Raw genomic sequence first — 17158 nt, forward strand, 5'->3', positions numbered from 1 at the left:
CCATGCCCAGCCTCCCGTCAGCCATTGTTCTAGATCCCAGGGCTCATAGTTATTCGGAAATCTGTTGAAGGCTACCCTTTAGGTACTGGCCCAAACAGCTTCTGCATTTAGCATGACAGCAGAGGCCTTTTAGAGCCTGGACTCCGCCCAGCCTTCAGCTCCCTGCCCTCAGCTCTGCTCCTTTCCATTCAAGAAAGGCCTCTCAGAAGCTTCCCACGCAGGGGCTAACTGTACCTCAGACATCCCAAGCCCTGTGTGCTTCATTATTTCTCATTCTGTTTCCTCTTTCTAATACATTCTTCTATGGTGATGTTTATATGCGTCTTTTTGTTTTTTAATGATGGGGGGGGCTAATTTATTTTTTAATGTTTATTCATTTTTGAGAGAGAGACAAAGCATGAACAGAGGAGAGACAGAGAGAGAGGGAGACACAGAGTCTGAAGCAGGCTCCAGGCTCTGAGCTGTCAGCACAGAGCCCAGCGCGGGGCTCGAACTCACAAGCCACGAGATCATGACCTGAGCCAAAGTCGGACACTTAAACCGACAGAGCCACCCCGGCACCGCTATATGCATCTTTTAAAAGTTCAAGTTAAATTATGACTCATCCTATGAAGATGGGCTGCTCTTTTTAGGCAGAACAGCACATGTGCCTTTGGGAGTCTCTCTTGAGCTTGTACATGTTTTCTCACTTAGGGACCACCAGAAGCCAGTATAGGCCATGAGAGGTTCAAGAATCTGGCTGTGGGGCAGTCACTCGGGAATAAAACTAAGAAGAAAATGGCTTTGGAGTTGAAGGCTATTCCTCTACATGCGGTGTCCCCAACATTCCCACCCAGAGGAAACGCAGATGAAACAAGTGATGCCTAATTTTTACATCAAATGGAGAATGTTCTGCTTGATGCTGGCAAGAGAAGAGTGAGAGTCTCCCAGATAGTGCTGAGTGGCAGACCCTGCAGCCTTGCAGTGTCCCAGGTTTTCTGGTTTTATTTTAATGCAGCAAGCAGCTTTATGAGATCTGCAGCCACTTGAAATATGATTTACTACTCGTAAAAAGTTTCAAATGGATAATGAAGATTCAAGAATGAGACTTACAGCGTAGCGTAGTCAATTTTGTTGCTCTTGCTCTCCAGTACATCTCTGCCATTGAAATGAATTATTTATTATAATTTATTTCAACCATGGAAAATAAAACTGTTTTCATCGTGATGGTGCACTGTAACGTTTGGAGTAGACACATTACACGCAGTCCTCTCAATTAATTAATCCTGAAGTTTCGTTCCAACTTGATCTTCTCTCTTATAAGCCAGGAGACTGGCAGGTAATTCTTTCCCGAATAAACTATGATTAAAATGAATGTTTTGAGAACTAGGGGTGATGTTGGTAATGGAGAGAATTGAAACCACAGCAAAACTGGGTTGTGCATTTCCTTAGATTTTACAATGGATGGGAGAGTTTTTTTTCATATTCTAGGCAATTTATCACTTGGAGAAAAAGCGCCTTGTAACTTTCTGTCAGGGAGGGGTAGAGGCAGAGCGTGCTGTTAGCTTAGATGTGGAAACATGCGCAGCTAATAGGTGACCAAAACCAGCTGAAGTAGTCAGTCCTGCGGTTCCTTTATTGGTAAAAAAGATTGTTTTGCTGGGGTTTTCTTTGGTCTTGGTTTGGTTTCTTTGCTTTGAGCAAAGCTAGCATTGTGCAAAGGCCAAAAAGGCAGGACTCCCAAATGAGTTTCCAGAGGAGACTGGGTCACCCGTAACTGACTACAGTCTGTGTCTTTAAAATCAACGCTCACCGCATCCTGCATTTTGCTTGATTTTTTTTTCTCATTTAAAGTGCCAAATGCTTGCTACTATTATGAGACTATAAAGACACAATACGAACTTTAGGAAAGTGTTTACTATGTACAGATATTAAAAGATTTAATGTAACCTGGCTGGTGCACCTTAGTTAATCCAGGCAGGAAAATATACTTATTTGTCCATTGCTTTCATTTTTCATAACATTCCACTGCTATCACATCGGTAGACAGCAGACGGATAGAACGATTGATTCCTTTTCCCTAAAGATGACTAGTATCTAATTTGACGAGGATCACATTTCAATATCTGCTGTGCATGTGGCCTCAGGAACAGCACTCGGTAATGACAGCAACTCCCTCACTTCCACGAGCCCTGAAAATAGAAGCTTTTCCTTCTTCGGCAGCGTTCAGATTCTCCCAGACCCTGGATCTCCGTCCCTGGCGTGGGGCTCTGGAGGAACTGCTGTGGAGATGGGTTCTTCTGCTCTTTCGGATCCTATTTCGGATTCCAGGCAATCCTCTTTCTGCTTTGTGTTTTCGTGTCACTGTTTTTAGCTAGGGCCAACCTCCCCCCTCCTGTCTTGCAGGCCTTCTGAAAGGCCGGTTTCGTGTACCAAGAGATTTCTGAGACTCAGAGGCAGCTCTTCAGTGTTTGTGATTATTGGTGGTTCCTCAGACATCACCAACGCATTGCATCAAAATCAAGAGCAATCGAGCTTGGCCAGAGGTACGCGTAGTTTTATGTTCTACTCCTCTTCCCATTAAAGGCCCTGACCTAACAGATTAAGCCACCGCTTGGGCACAGGGAGCTTCGTCTTGGCCTCTCACCTTTCCTCTGGCTCTCCTCCCTTTGTCAAACCAAAGCCTGCTTCTCAGGCCCTCTTTGCACCGCCTCTCAGACAAGACAGATTACTCTTGTCCCATCCCCATTTTCCGTTTCCCTGACCCAGAGGCAGCAAGGTCGCAGTGTAACTAAAATCTGTGTGACCCTGAGAAAAGAGCTGGGATAGAGGGGAGAGGTGGACTTCCCCAACTGTACGGAGGATTTGATCCCTGCGGTATCCGGGTTCGTGGCATCACGCAGGTTCGGTTTTCTGTGTCTCTGATACAGGTGGGAAGCATGAGGGAGGGTTAGAATTCCTTCATCTACTTCTCAGAACTCTGCGGAACCGTTTTTCGTCATAGTATTCAGTAGGCTCTAAGAACACGAAAGCGAAAAGTGCTCACCTTGTAGGGAACACTGTAACTCAAAAGAAATTAGCTTAATTTACTAATGTTTTCAATGACGTTAATTTAAATTGCCGTGTCCACGGTACTTTTGGTGGGAGGGAAAGTGTTATTTTTAGAAAAACATTCAGTGGACCATTTTCCAGAGACAGTCTATCAATTATGTCGACTGTTGTTCATCTAGAGAGGCTGCAAATGTGTTAACCACATTTATAAAAGCCGTAGGTAGGAGGCGGGAAGATCTGCAGACGCGCCAGGAGTCGCTGCCCTGGACCCTCATTGTAGAGGCTCCAGCAGCTGCCTGAGTGTTGAGCAGGCGGCAGGGCGGCTGAACAGAGGAGGTGCGTGTGGGCAGCCTGTCGGGGGGACTCGCTGACGGTGCAAGAATGAGCCACGCGCAGAAGCGAGCCTCTCCTCCCGCACCGGCCGTCCGCCAGCAGTGTGCAGCGGGGGCCAGACACGCTGCCCCGGCCACCGGTGCTGGCGGTCTTGGTCCTCGCACACGGCCCCAGGGTGCAGCAGGCTGGCATGATGGTGGTGAAGGGCACGGTCTCCAGACTCGGGCAGACCTGCGCCCGTACCTCAGTTCTACCTCACCTCCTGATAGCCGGTGGCCTGACGCCTTGAGCAAGTTGCTCACTCACTCGGGACCTCGGATCCTGCGTCTACGAAGTGAGGACAGTGCCGCCTTCAAGTTAATGCTAACTTCAGGGTTAGTGGAGGGTTAGAGACAGCGTCTCAGCATGTGTTGAGCAGAGTGCCGAGCTCTCCACACACCGTCTCTGTTAGTACCTTGGGGCGGTGAGAAGGCTCGTCAGGCACAGCGTCTGGGGTGCAGGTGCTTGTTGGTAGCGAAGATGGGGTGTCAGCCTTCAGCCTTCGTAACCTGGAAGCCCCCCACCGAGGGCTTTCCCCAGGAGCTACTGGCTCGAGGGACACCAGGGGCTTAGACGAGTCCTCAGGCTCTGCGCACAAAGGCAAGATCCTTGGAAATGAACAGTGTATTAATTTAGATATTTACCCATTTCAGATTTTAGCCAGAGATCGGGGCCAGAACTCTGTGGGAGGTTTTTTGTTTTGTTTTTTAATGTTTGTTTTTTTTTTTTAATTTATTTCTGAGAGAGAGAGAGAGAGAGAGAGAGAGCAGGGGAGGGTCAGAGAGAGAGGCAGATACAGAATGTGAAGCAGGCTCCAGGCTCTGAGCTAGCCGTCAGCACAGAACCCGTCGCGGGCCTGAACCTACAAACCACATGATCATTGAACCGAAGTCGGACGCTTAACTGACCGAGCCACCCAGGCACCCCCAGAACTCTGTGTTTTATACAATCGTCTTTCGGTTCTTTAGCTCTTTACGCACTCTTGATAGTTGATTCATCCTTTCCCACTCCTTCATTCATTCATGTATTAATTCTTTCATTCAGCAGCTATTTCTTAAGCATCTGGTGTGTGCCAGATGCCATGCTGGTCACTGGGGATACAGAGAACGGCCCCTCATGGTACCCGCACCCAGGAGTTTACAGTCTAGTCTCACGGTTACCAGTCATAACCCTGCACTCACTCAGGCCACGTGACCCCGGCCATCCTGCTCTACCAGCTTCTAGATCCATTGGGCTTCCTACTTCGTTAGAGTACATACTCACCATCTAGCAGCAGAGAGCATTCAGCCCAAACCACAAGTTTACTTATTCTGCATGAGCAGGAGATAGAACAGGAAGCATCTGAAGTGAGAGCATGTAGTTACCACCTTGCGGTAGGGAGAGTGCGACCCAGCATGTTTGGGTTGCAAAGTCCACTTGGCTTTGGGCTTGTGCCCAAAGCATCTTAGGGTGGGAGAGCTGCTGAGGAGTGAACAGAGATGCAGATGACACAACGCCACTTTGGGTTTGTTTGTTGGTTTTTAATTTTTTTTAGTGTGTGGGGGGGGTTCTTTTTTGTTTTTTATTTTTTGGGGGTTTTTTTTGAGACAGTGAGCGGGGTGGGTGCAGAGAGAGGGTGGGGGACACAGAATCTGAAGCAGGCTCCAGGCTCTGAGCTAGCTGTCAGCACAAGGCCTGACGCGGGGCTCGAACCCACAAACCGTGAGATCATTACCTGAGCCGAAGTCGGACGTTTAACCGACTGAGCCACCCAGGCGCCCCCTACATTACATTGTTTTGTCTTTCCAGGTTAGATATTTGTAGTAGCTTTGTCTTTTATTCAGAACATTACAAGTTTTCAGAACAGCAGAAACACTGTCATTCAAACCCCCTGCTATTACGTGTGCCAGACCAAATAGGGCTGCTTTTTGGACTATTTCCTATGGTAGGTTTTGTTACTGCAACTCTTAGTAAATTTAGATAATTGTGATGATACTCTAATCTCCTTGATCTGGACATAATCGAGACGTGAAATGGGGTGCTTCCTTGAACCATGAAGTTCCACTGCATCACACCAAAGAGGGAACACTAGTAATTATTGAGTGCCTGCTCTGTGGCAAACACAGTGCAAAATGCTTGACATAGAGGGAGGAAGTCAGTCCCCACAGCAGCCCTTCAAAGTAGTTGCTGTAATCCCTCATTGTATACAGAAGGAAATAAAGGCTCAGAGAAGTGAAACGACTCCCAGCAGCCCAGGTTAGGTAAGCGCCAAGGCCAGATTTGGCCTCGTTTCAGACTGGCTCCAAAGCCTATCCCTATCGCACCATGTTGGTTTTGTTTCATTGAGAGAAGCTTCCTACAAGCTCACTCCAACACCTCTGGGAAGAAGGAAGGAGAAGGAGTGAGTGCTGAGGCAATGTGGAGCATAGTTTTTCTAAGTGGACCGAGCCACACAGCTCCCCTTCCCAAATGGTCCCTGGTTTGGGTGGAGGAGCTGCTCGGGATAGTACAGTGGATAATGTGTGTGTTGGACATGGGCCCTAGGAAAGGCAGCCATGGTTGGACACCTGTAAAATGGCCGTTCCAGGCATCCTGGACCAGTATGGAAGTGAGCAGAAGTTGGGGGAATGGAGGCCCCACTGACAGCGCCCCTTGTACTAATTCCTGTGGTGCTTTGTGACTCTGCGCAGGCTGGGATGGGCTGGGACAGAGTTGCCAAGGGCTCTCTCCTTCCAGTCTTCATCTGTTCATGTCATTCACCGCAGAGAACCTTCCACCAGAGATTCTGCATTTCCTGGATCGGGATTCCGTACTGAAGCGTTTCACCCAGTATTCTTCCATATGGGGAGAGGAGGAGCTTCTCCAAAGGAATTTGCCACATTGCTTGAGCTGTTTCCCACATACCCTCTAGGATTATTAGAAAGAAAATAAAAAAGAAGAAATCTGGAAATGAGCTGCCATGTCAATACCACTTGAGCAGATTTGCCTCACTAATTTCCATTTTTTCCAGAAGAGTAAAAAAATTTTCTCAAAAATCAGACACTTTAGCCAACTTTATTTTTAGAAAAGTCTTTTATTCAAACATCCCCTTACTTATTACAGACATAAATACATGCATTCAGACAAATGAATCCACGGGAGAACCGTATAAAGTAATTGGCACATCACTTCAGGATGCTTTGTCAGTTACAGGAGGAGTTTGGTGCTTCTAACTCTAATCTTTTCCATTAAAATATCCATTCTGCCTTCAGATTCTGAAGCCCATAATATTTTAGACCGTCTCCATAGATCTGTTAGTTTTGCTTGTCAATTTAATTTGTGGCTCTATGACTTGGGTTAGCTTGTTAGATTGTACACAGAAACATGTAATCTGCAAACGATGTTCAGCATGTCGGGCTTAAGCCATGCCTCTCCCCCATAGAGACTGCACATACAATAAATATGGAATTGGTGGATCCCATTCGCACCCCGCCGAACCGTTAGGGAGATGACGATGGATGGGATAGAAGATGGTTAGAGCTACGAAGATGCTCATTGTTGTTGATATCATATACCTTAAATGTGTATGGCACTTTTTACTCTTTGCAACATATTTTATTTCTACCATCTCATTTGATTCTCAGAGCTTTCTTGTGCTGGGTTATTATTTCCCTCTTTATGGCTAATGATAGTGACCCAGAGAATGGGAGAGGTTCCGTAACTGGCCTGAGATCACAGGGCGAATCGGATTGCAGCAGTGCAGTGATGAAAGCAGTCACCGAGGCCCGGTCAAGGGGCACGTGGGTGGGAGCCTTTGCCACGTAATTGCCATCTCCCCTCCCCGTTGGGGGCAGGGGCTCTGAAGCTGCAGAAATGGAAGGACTAGAGATGGGAGGGAGAGTCTAAGGAAGGGGAAGCGCACCGCCAGCTCCACGTAGATGAGCGCAGCCTGCCTCGCCGCCGCCCGCCCAGACTAGTGCAGCAGCCCCCTCGCTGGGCTTCCGTCTGCCCTGTCACCTGCAACAGTGCACGGCGTACATGTCCCCAGAGGGATCTTGCCCAAGTGCAGATCTGAGCGTGTCTCCCCTTTGTCGCAAACCCACCATGGGCTCCCACTTCGTCGGCATGAAGTCCAGGCTCCTCAGCAGGATCCTGCCAGCACGACCCTGGCGTCTTGCTTCCGGCCGCCATCTCTTTGCTCCCGCCGCACTCAGTTCATTCCCAGCCTCCTTTCTGGCTGCTCTCTCTGCCCCGAATGCATTTACGATGCACTCCTCAAACCGTACCTTCTCTGTGGAGGCTTCCCTGACTTCTCAGAGACCCAGAAGCACCCCTCCTCCTGCTGCTGGCCCCTTGCACCTGGCCCCGCCCGATGTCTGGCTATCTCTCTGCTCGGTGCTCTGCCTCAAGAAGCTTCTGCCTCCTCAGGGCACACGCTGTGGTACATGCCTGTTCTCTTAGGTATCTCGCAGACTTTGAATTTAAGAGGATGCATGAATACGTACATGTACAAGTGAAGGGAGTAAGTGAATCAGTGAAGAACAGATGAGCCTGAGCCGGTAGAAAATAGGACATTCCGAGGTCACATGGAATGTATGCCATTTCTCCCTCCCTCTGAGAGATGGGGCCCTTCATAACTTGACCTCTGGTGAAATGAGAGGCCGAAAGGAAGGGAAGCTGGGCTTTTACCTGGCGATTTAGCGTGGAGGGAAGCACACCACGCTTGAAACAGAGACTGATCCTCTTAGCCCTGTAGCCTCTGACTTCTGCCCACCCAGAAGGTTCTCACCAAAGCTTTTGGTGGTGGGAACGCTTGCTCAAGGAGCTGGCCAAGAGTTCCTACATGCAGCATTATAGACTCACAGAGTCAAGGCTCTTTGTCCAGGAAGAGCCCTCATGGCTGTTGGCGAGGTATAGGGTAGAAGGTAAGCACACAAAAGACCTGGGACTGAGGGGACCTCTGAGCCAAGGTCTTCATATGACTCTGTCTTCTAGATGATGTCTGTCCTCATGAACACCATTGTCTTTGAAGACTGCCGGAACCAGTGGTCGGTATCCAGGCCTCTCCTGGGGCTCATCCTGCTCAACGAGAAGGTGTGTGTGATCGCAGGGAGGTCCATGGGGGGTGCTCACTGGCGGGAGGGAGAAGCTGGGACAAGAAGAGCGGAAGGAACAACAGAGCTTGGGCTGAGACCTCAAACGCCCCGGGGCAAGGCCAGATTCCCCCAGAAGGCCCTTCCCCAAAGATCTTCTTCAGGTAAGTGGAGGCCTCAAGACCAGCTGTCCCGGACCCCAGCACCCCACACCTGGGCAGAGGCGCTGCTCAGTAGTGCTTCAAGCTCAGCCTCGCCCCCCTCTTGTGTTTCCTGGGGGATTCTGAGCAACCACTCTCCTGCCTCTTTCGTGCCTCCCTCTTACATCCGGGATCCCACGGCCCTACCTTGTAGTGGCCCGCAGGGACTCACTGCGAAGCCAGCACCCTTCACCTGGGAGCACAAGTCTCCAGCTCGTTAAAGGCACTCCCCACCCAGGGCTGCCTCCCAGGCCTTCCAGCTTCCTCTCGAACCCACCCCTGTCTCCCCAGCAGTCAGTAGGAACAGTGCATTACCGCTCAGGAGAATGAATTGTCTATACAATAAGATAGTACTGGGGAGAAAGACAGTGAGATTAGAGGCAGCCGCATACATTAAAATTCAAACTGAAATCCCAGCCTTGGAAGGAAACTAATAGAAGAAGAAAATATATCAAAAAGAGAAGAGCTGTCTCATCATTCACCTGTGCTGAAGTATCCAATTTTAGCCACATTCAATAGCACTGTCATTCATCTTCCCTTGGTGTTATTGTGATTTAAATCCAAGCTCTATAAAAGAGAGCAGTTCTTTTAAAATGATTGAGAGGGAATAAGGGCAAATTCAGTGTTTAGAAAAAGCTTATGACATCACAATATTATACTTTACTGATGGAGGCAATATTTCACAGTTTGGGATGAAAAACTAATAATTTTCTATTTGGTGTGAGTCACTGCATCATTATAAAAGGGAAAAATAAGTAGTTTTGTGCATTCCCAATCTTGTTCAGGAAGACATTGTGGTTTAAGTATAATGCCTCTGATATATAGTATTTAAGTATTAGTCTGACTACATATTAATTATGTGTGTTTTTGATGTGGGCTGTTTTAATGTGTGATGGAAATTAAATATCGTGCTGTTTGGGCTGGGAAGGATAAGCACATGACTGACAAGATGTTGTCTTTGTGCCGAAATTAAGCTGTTTCCGGTGATTAGAAGCTGTGTGTGAGGAGCACACAGAGAGCTTGTGTTTGTGTAAAAGCCAGCAGACCCCCGCCGAGGAGAAGGGGCTGTGCAGATCTTTGTGCCCGGGTGTGACGGGTGGCTTTCCTAGTGCAGGAAGGCCCTCCCAGAACTAGGCAAGCCCCTCTAGCACCCCGCCTCAGCAGAGCAGATCCAGCCTGACCCAGGGGACAGGGACTTGGGACGAAGTCTGAGGTTGTTTGAGAAGCGACTCAGAAAAGCCAAATGATGCAGCCTGAGGGGGGCCCCTGGGCCTTTCCTCCAGTCACCCCAAGCTCTCCCTGCTAAATTCTTCTCCTAGGGCTGAAAAGGCCCTTCCTCTTTCAGCCTTTCTGTGACGAGTGGAGAGGGGACCACGTGCTCGGTCCCCCACAGAGGACCTAAATTGCTCAGTGACCATGGGACAATACAGCAAGAGATCTTTATGAGAAGGGATAATACAGTTTATACCCAGGAATGTATCTATTGCTTTGGTTTTCTCTGAAGGCTTGAAGTTCAAAGTGGAGCCTGGGCCGAAGCTCCCCTGAGAATAAGGAGCACTGAGTAGGTGGAGCTGGAAGAACCCCTCCCCCACAGCTCTCTTGGGGCCCAGGTTTGAAGTCAGGGCCCTGAGGCTGTTTTGTCTCCCACAGTATTTCAGCGAACTGAGGGCAAGCCTGATAAACAGCCAGCCTCCCCCCAAGCAGGAGGTCCTGGCCCAGTGCTTCAGGAACCTGATGGAAGGCGTGGAGCAGAACCTGTCCACCAAGAACAGAGACAGGTGAGCACTGCCCAGTAAGCCCAGCATCTCTGGCTTATGGAAACGAACTGCGGTCGTGCCTAACACAGCTCACACACGGATGTTACACCTTGTAACCCTACACTCGGTTTGTTCCCATCCAGTAAATATTACTAAGTATTTGCTTTTTTTTTTTTTTTAAAGCAACATGCTAGGCACTATTTAGGGATGCAGAGATGAACAAAATGCAGCCTGTGCCTTTACATACTTTATAATCCGGCAGAAGGTATGAAAAATAACTCATTGAAAAGGCCGGAAGAAGGAAACTCAGATCTACTATAAGGGACAAGGAAGGCTTCCCAGCATTTGAATAGACAAGCTTTGAGGTCAGATGGACTCCAATTTAAATTTTATCCCTGCTCTCTATAGGCTGTGTGACAGTGAGTAAGGCAGTCGACTGCTCTGACCCTCCGTTTTCTCACCCACAAAACTGGTTGTGATATTTAAATGACAGAATGTAGTAAAGCATGGCGCCTAAGACATAGGAGCCACAGCAAACATTAGTTCCTTCCTCTGCCTGACCTTTAAGAGTGCCTAGTTTTACAGGTGCCAATGAGAACTACATGAAAGAAACCCAGACTTAGCAGGTATGCCTCCATCGTTCTTTTTTTTTTTTTTTTTTGGAGCACAAAATTTTATTAAGCATCTATTATGTGCCAGACATTGAGGATACCAGTGGTGAACTAATTGTTCAAGGTTTTTGCCTCATGGAGCTTCTAATGGAGGAAACATAATAATGAACAAGAGAGGAAGAAAATGTTGCGGGGGGCAGGGGGGACAGAACTGCCTACACCATCCTTTTATAAAAGTGGCAACATTCGGACACTTCACCACTTGAAATGTGAAGCGTCGGTCATCCCAGTAGCCACGGCAGCGTGTGGTGGAGTCACCAGCCTGGGCCCTGGCAAAGCCAAGTTGGACAGGCTCTGCAGACACCTACCCTTGACTGCTTGTTCTGTGCCACAGTCCTGTCAGGCAGAAGGGCAACCTCTGAGGCCAGCAGAAGAGACTAATGAATGGGTACAGCCCAGGTGCCTCGGCCAGGGGGAGACTGCTTCACCTGAGGCTTGGGAATCTGAGTACCAATTAATTCTTGAAAATGATGTCAAACAGCCCTCCTGTTCGAGAGAGCACTAGCCAGCAAGGACTAGATGCTTCCCTGGACCATGCACTCTGTGAAGTACTTCCAGGCATTGTCTCAACTGGCGCAGTCAATCCACACTTCACACAATCCCATGAGCAGGTACTCAAGTTGAGCAGCAAGACAAGAGGTTAAGTGTTCATCCATGGTCACCCAGTTAAGGAGTGGTGGAGCCAGGATTTGAACTCTGGTAATCTAGCCCAGTGCCCTTTATTTTTGAACCAAGCTACTTTTGAGAAGACCTGTGATGCGTAAGTGAATTTATATGTGAACTCAACCCAGTGCCTGGCACATAAGCTTTGATTCTTTCCTTTATATTCCTTACCATCTCTGTGTAATTTGATTTTTAAAAAAATTTAAATAGTAACACCCACAAAATGCACCCCTCAAAATGGTCCGGGTGTATATGGCGGTTACCCTTGTTTTCCGGGAGGGGAAGGAGGGGAAGGGGGTGTTGGTGGCCAAAAGTAGTGGCGGCAGTGGAGGCGGGAGGCAGGAGCTCAGCCAGGACCTGGGGCTCTCTCCAAGGTCCTGAGCTCCACAGTGCATTTACCCTCCAGAGGCTCATATGACCCCCGCCTTGTCACTGCCCTCAGCCTTTCTTCCTCTTTCCACAGGTTCACCCAGAACCTATCCGTCTTTAGAAGAGATGTGGCCGAGGCCCTGCGGACTGATGGCAGCACCGAGCTGTGCAGTCTGGATATGATGAGCTGACCGCCCTCCCTGACCATGTGCCAAGAGCCTTTCCCAAGAGACTCTTGTGGGTCTGGGTCCCGGGACAGTGATGTTGACTAGCCCAGGAGAATCTATTTTTCAAAACAAGCAACAACAAAAGCCCTACCTTTTTATAAGTCTGGCCTAATTATAAGAATTTATAACAGTGCACAAACAATGTAAATTCAGTCTTTGCTCGGAAAAAGCAAAAGATGTGTTTTCAGTCTTTCTATAAAATAGCATTATCTTTGTTCTTATAAATGCTCCGAGAGGGTGTAGAAACAATATTTAACCAAAGAACTTAATAAACCAGGTTCGGACCTAAGTGTGTACTAGTTAATGGTCCTCTGTTGTAATCAAGGTTGTGAATGTGCAGGAGACGCAGCCTTCAACCTGGATCCTGAGTTGAGACAAATACCATTTGAACCCATTAAATTAGTCGTTTGTTACGAGTCTGAAAGCAGCAGCGTTGGGGTCTCGGAGCTGTGGGCATTTCGAACGAGCCTGGAAGCGCTCCGAAGCCTCCCGCAGGACTGCACGCAGCCCTGTTGGCCTCAGCAGCATCTGATAAAGTCGAGAGACAGTAACACAATTAAATGACTTACAAATAACGTTTGCTTTCCACTGGCATAAATCCGAAGTGGTTCGGTCTAGAAGAATTAAGCTGTGCAATTACTGCCTGCAGAGATACTCCTCCAGGAGTCGGGTGGCCCCTGCAAGAAGTTCTGGGTGGTGCCAGCACCCAGTCCTTCTCCCTCCACTTAACTTGTAAGACAAGCTGAAGGTGTCTAATTAAAATGTACATCCCAGGCAGCTCTGCCTTCTTGAGCCACCCACAGCAGTTGTGGATTTTCAGAGGATCAGGTTTCCATCCCTCCACAAAAAGTCTTAACTACTGTGGGGATTGTAACAACCCAAACCCAGGATATGAAGGAGGCCTTTCCAGTTGTGATAGACTGCAACTAGGCTATTAATTTGAGATTGCCACTGTCTTATGGCTTTTGTATCTCACTGCTCTGTCCTCACGGTTCAGGCTTGTAATAAATACTGTGCCCTTTATTTCTAATAAGACATGAAAGGTTGGCCTTACTGGTGAAGACGAAGTAAATCCACAGGCTCCTGTGATAATCACGTTTCCCAGACTAGTGTTTCCTGAAACCTTTCTTGATACTTGAGTTTAGCAACAGGCTTGTCACATAAAAGCAAAATCACCCAAGTTCATCTCGAAACGTTTTCCTTCTCTGTGTGAACCCAGGAAATCAGGGAAATGTGTGTGACAGATTTACCTCTGGTCTTTAATGAGTAAGTGGGCCTTAGCCTTACGCTAGATTTCTTTAGCACTGAAAAGTGTAATTTTCCTTGAGAAGGCAAACCCTAAGCCTTATAAAACATCAACTATTTATACAAGTCTGACTTGCGGATGGCCGCTTCTCGGCGGCCTATTACTGCATATTCATCTCACAAAAGTGCTTCATAGAAGGCCTGACCCACTCTGACACTTCTTTTTTTTTTATGTTTGTTTATATTTGAGAGTGTGTGTGTGAGAGAGAGAGAGACAGAGAGAGCATGGTAAGGGCAGAGAAAGAGGGAGACACAGAATCCAAAATGGGCTCCAGGCTCCGAGCTGTCAGCACAGAGCCCAACGTGACGCTCAAACCCACGAACCACAAGATCATGACCTGAGCCGAAGTCGGACGCTTAACCGACTGAGCCACCCAGGCGCCCCCCACTCTGACACTTCTTTACCAAAGTCTAGGACCTGAAAGCACCATATCGTCTGCGTTGAAATGCTCCTAAGAAAATAGCAGCGTGCACTTGCTTTTCTTGGCCCCACCGCCAAAGGTCACCTGGTGCTTTCACAGCAGCCGGAAAGGCAGCAGCAGCCTTGGCCTTGAAGAGCTGTTCCCACAGGAGGACTCGTCAGGCCTGCCCCCACCCCTACCGCCAACCTCCGCCTGGTCGTGGTGGGGGTTCACAGCGTGCGCTGCGAGGCAGCACGCAGGCTGAGAAGAGACACAGCAAATCCTTAATAGAGTATCTGCCGTGCCCCTTCCCTTAGTCATCACGAGAGCCCTGTGAAGGCAGATGGCACAGTACTCTCACCCTTCGGATAAGGAAAGCAAGGCCCATAGGTGGTACACAGCTTACACAGGTCACACAGGCGGGATCTCAACCCGTGTCTCTCTCACCTCGAAGCAATTCCTGGTTTCTTCCAAAAAGACCTGGATTTAAGAATGGTGAGTTGAGGGGCACCTGGGTGGCTCAGTCAGTTGAGCATCCAACTCTTGATTTCGGCTCAGGTCGTGATCTCACCGTTCACGGGATCGAGCCCCACATTGGGCTCTGCACTAACAGCACAGAGCCTGCTTGGAATTCTCTCTCTCCTTCTGCCCCTCCCTCCCTCTCTCATTCTCTCTCCCTCCCTCCCAAATAAATAAAAAAAGAAAATTAAAAAGAATGATGAGTTGAAACCGGTTAATATTTACATCCACTTCCATTTGTTTCTCTGAACTCTGTTGCTATAGAACAAATTACCCCAAAGTGCATTGGCTTAGAACATCAGCGGTTATCTTACAGTCTCTGGGGGGTCAGAAATCTGTAGCTGGATCCTCCGCTTAGGGTCCCTCACAGACCGCCATCCACGCTGTTGGTCATCCCAGGACTCAGCTGGGGAAGGATCTGCATCCACACTCACTCATGGTTAGGAGTCGGTTCCTCACAGATTGGCGTCTGAGCCTCAGTGCCTTGCCAAGAGGACCTCTCCACAGGGCAGCTCTCAGCATGGTGTCTTACTTCATCCAGAGCGAGCAGAAGAGTGAAGAGAGTGCTGCAGTCTAGAAGTCCAGCCTCTTAGCCAAGGTCAGAAGGGGCGTCCCATCACTTGCCGTGTTCTGTTGGAAGTAAATCCCTAGGCCCAGCCCATACCCAAGGGGAGGGGTTACCCAAGGGCATGAATTCCAGGAGGCAGGGATCTGCCTCTTGGCAGGGTCTTTGGAAACCATTTTCAGAGCTGCCTGCCACAGCTCTCCTAACCAGTCTGCACTGGAGAGGTTAAGCGTGGCTACAAGTTTCTTCCTTGAAACTGGAAAGGAATCTTGATTTTCTCTGGAGGGTGCAGTTCCATTCTGTGTCCCAAGGAAGAAAAGCTGGCAGGGAAGCTGGGATGTTCCCGGGGCACATTCTACTGCACACTCGGCCCGCTCCTGAGGCTGCCTGGGAGCTATGTCCCTACCCACGGCCTGCCCTGGCAAGGGGTAGTGAGGACTCCTGGGGAAACCGTTCCCCGGGGGTCACTTTATCCCGGCAATAAGTCAGGCATTCAAGGGCACACCCAAACTTGTGGAATCTCCACAAAAGAGAACGAGTTGGAGCTGTTCTGTGCTCGAACGAGATCACAGGTGCGTGTAACTCACATTCAGCACCAGGAAGAAATAAGTGGTGCAGGCAGGTCTGCGGGGCCAGAGTGAGGGTGAGGTGGGAGGGGCAGGCCTGAGAGAGGCGCACCTCATGCTCCCGGGGAGGCTGCTATGCAGACGTGTATCGTTAGCGCAATGTCACCGGGGCGGGGTCGAGCTCATAAGCAAGAAACAGCATGAAGGTGTTTTGACCTTGCTCAGTGTTTGCCTTCCACACTGACTGAAGAACCTGCCCCTGAGAAAGCTGTATCCTGCTTATATTCCAGATGTTTCCATTGTTCTGTGCTTTCCATTCAGGCTTGTCAAGGATGGGGGGGGGGGGTAGAGGGATGAAAGAGCACGAGGTCCCTGTGCCATGCAGTGATCCCAGCTGCCCAGAGTCCCCTTAGCTCCCCAGACTCACTTCCACTGGCCCTGCCAACATAGAAGTGCCAAAGGACTGTGGTACTGGAGGTCTCTTTCAACCTGCAAAACAGGCCTGGCATCTAGCTGAGACCCTTGACAATTCGTTACCCACCAATGGGGAGCTGAGCATGAGAACAAATAGGATAGTCTGGATGAGAGAAATTGGGGAAAGTGAAAAATCTGGCAGATGGGAACCCCATCTAGATGGAGGTGAGTCTAGCAGTTTGGCAGTGGTAGCCTCCGGGAGAACTCAGCTCCTTGCAGTGACGTGGGAAAAGCACCCGGACAAGACAGCAAGTGAGTAGAAAAAGAGAAAGTAAGTTTCAAGGTGAAAATTAATTATAAGCACATTTAGTTTTGAGCACCCACTGATCACTGCAAATTGTGATCTCATTTAATGTTTCCAAATAAGAATGTCAGGTAAGTAATATTATCCCCATTTTAGAGATGAAAAAACTGAGACAAAATGACTGCCCCCCCCCCCCCCAAGCCACAAAGCTATTAAGTGGACAAGCCGGATCAAAATCTGGTCAGCCTGGGGCACATGGGGTGGCTCAGTCAGTTAAGCATCTAACTTGGTTTCAGCTCAGGTCACACAATCCCAGACTCTCGGGATTGAGCCCACTTGGGCTCCATGCTGAGTGTGGAGCCTGCTTAAGGTTCTCTCTATCCCTTTACCCACTCATGCTCTCTCTCTAGATAAAAATAAATAAAAATATTTTTTAATCAGATCAGCCTGACTCCAGAACTCATGTTTCTTAACCTTTATAATCCCTGAAACTGGGTACTTGACCACAGGACTTCAGGGACAGTGGATGGGGAAGTGGGTCCAGATCCCTCCGGGACCCCCACATGGAGCTGGACACTCTCAAAGGCCAGTCCAACACCTGGGTTCTATGTACTGTGTCCACGGGGTTCTGCCACCGATTCATCCTCCTCCCTGAACTTCATAAAATCGTTCTTGAGACTTTTTAATGTTTTATTGAGGTGCAAGTTTACGATGACAGCAAACCTTTCAAACTACAGCAAGAGT

At 48.8% G+C, this 17158-nt stretch overlaps 1 protein-coding gene across 3 annotated transcripts in view; it reads left to right on the forward strand.

Moving 5' to 3' along the window:
* The window catches only part of RANBP17 (RAN binding protein 17), a 313431-nt gene extending 300802 nt beyond the window's left edge, over positions 1-12629 (forward strand). For 2 of the 3 annotated variants that reach the window (XM_039235738.1, XM_039235739.1), the window contains 3 exons: positions 8356-8454; positions 10304-10431; positions 12208-12629. In XM_039235738.1, coding sequence (XP_039091669.1) covers positions 8356-8454; positions 10304-10431; positions 12208-12304 — 324 coding nt within the window. In that variant the 3' untranslated portion in view covers positions 12305-12629. Of the gene's footprint in view, positions 1-8355; positions 8455-10303; positions 10432-12207 lie in introns of those variants that run through there. The other variant, XR_005528980.1, reaches the window with a different exon arrangement.
* The last annotated feature ends 4529 nt before the right edge of the window (positions 12630-17158 follow it).

This window comes from Hyaena hyaena, unplaced genomic scaffold (genome assembly GCF_003009895.1).
Source record: "Hyaena hyaena isolate Hyena2069 unplaced genomic scaffold, ASM300989v1 scaffold_102, whole genome shotgun sequence".
NCBI lineage: Eukaryota > Metazoa > Chordata > Mammalia > Carnivora > Hyaenidae > Hyaena > Hyaena hyaena.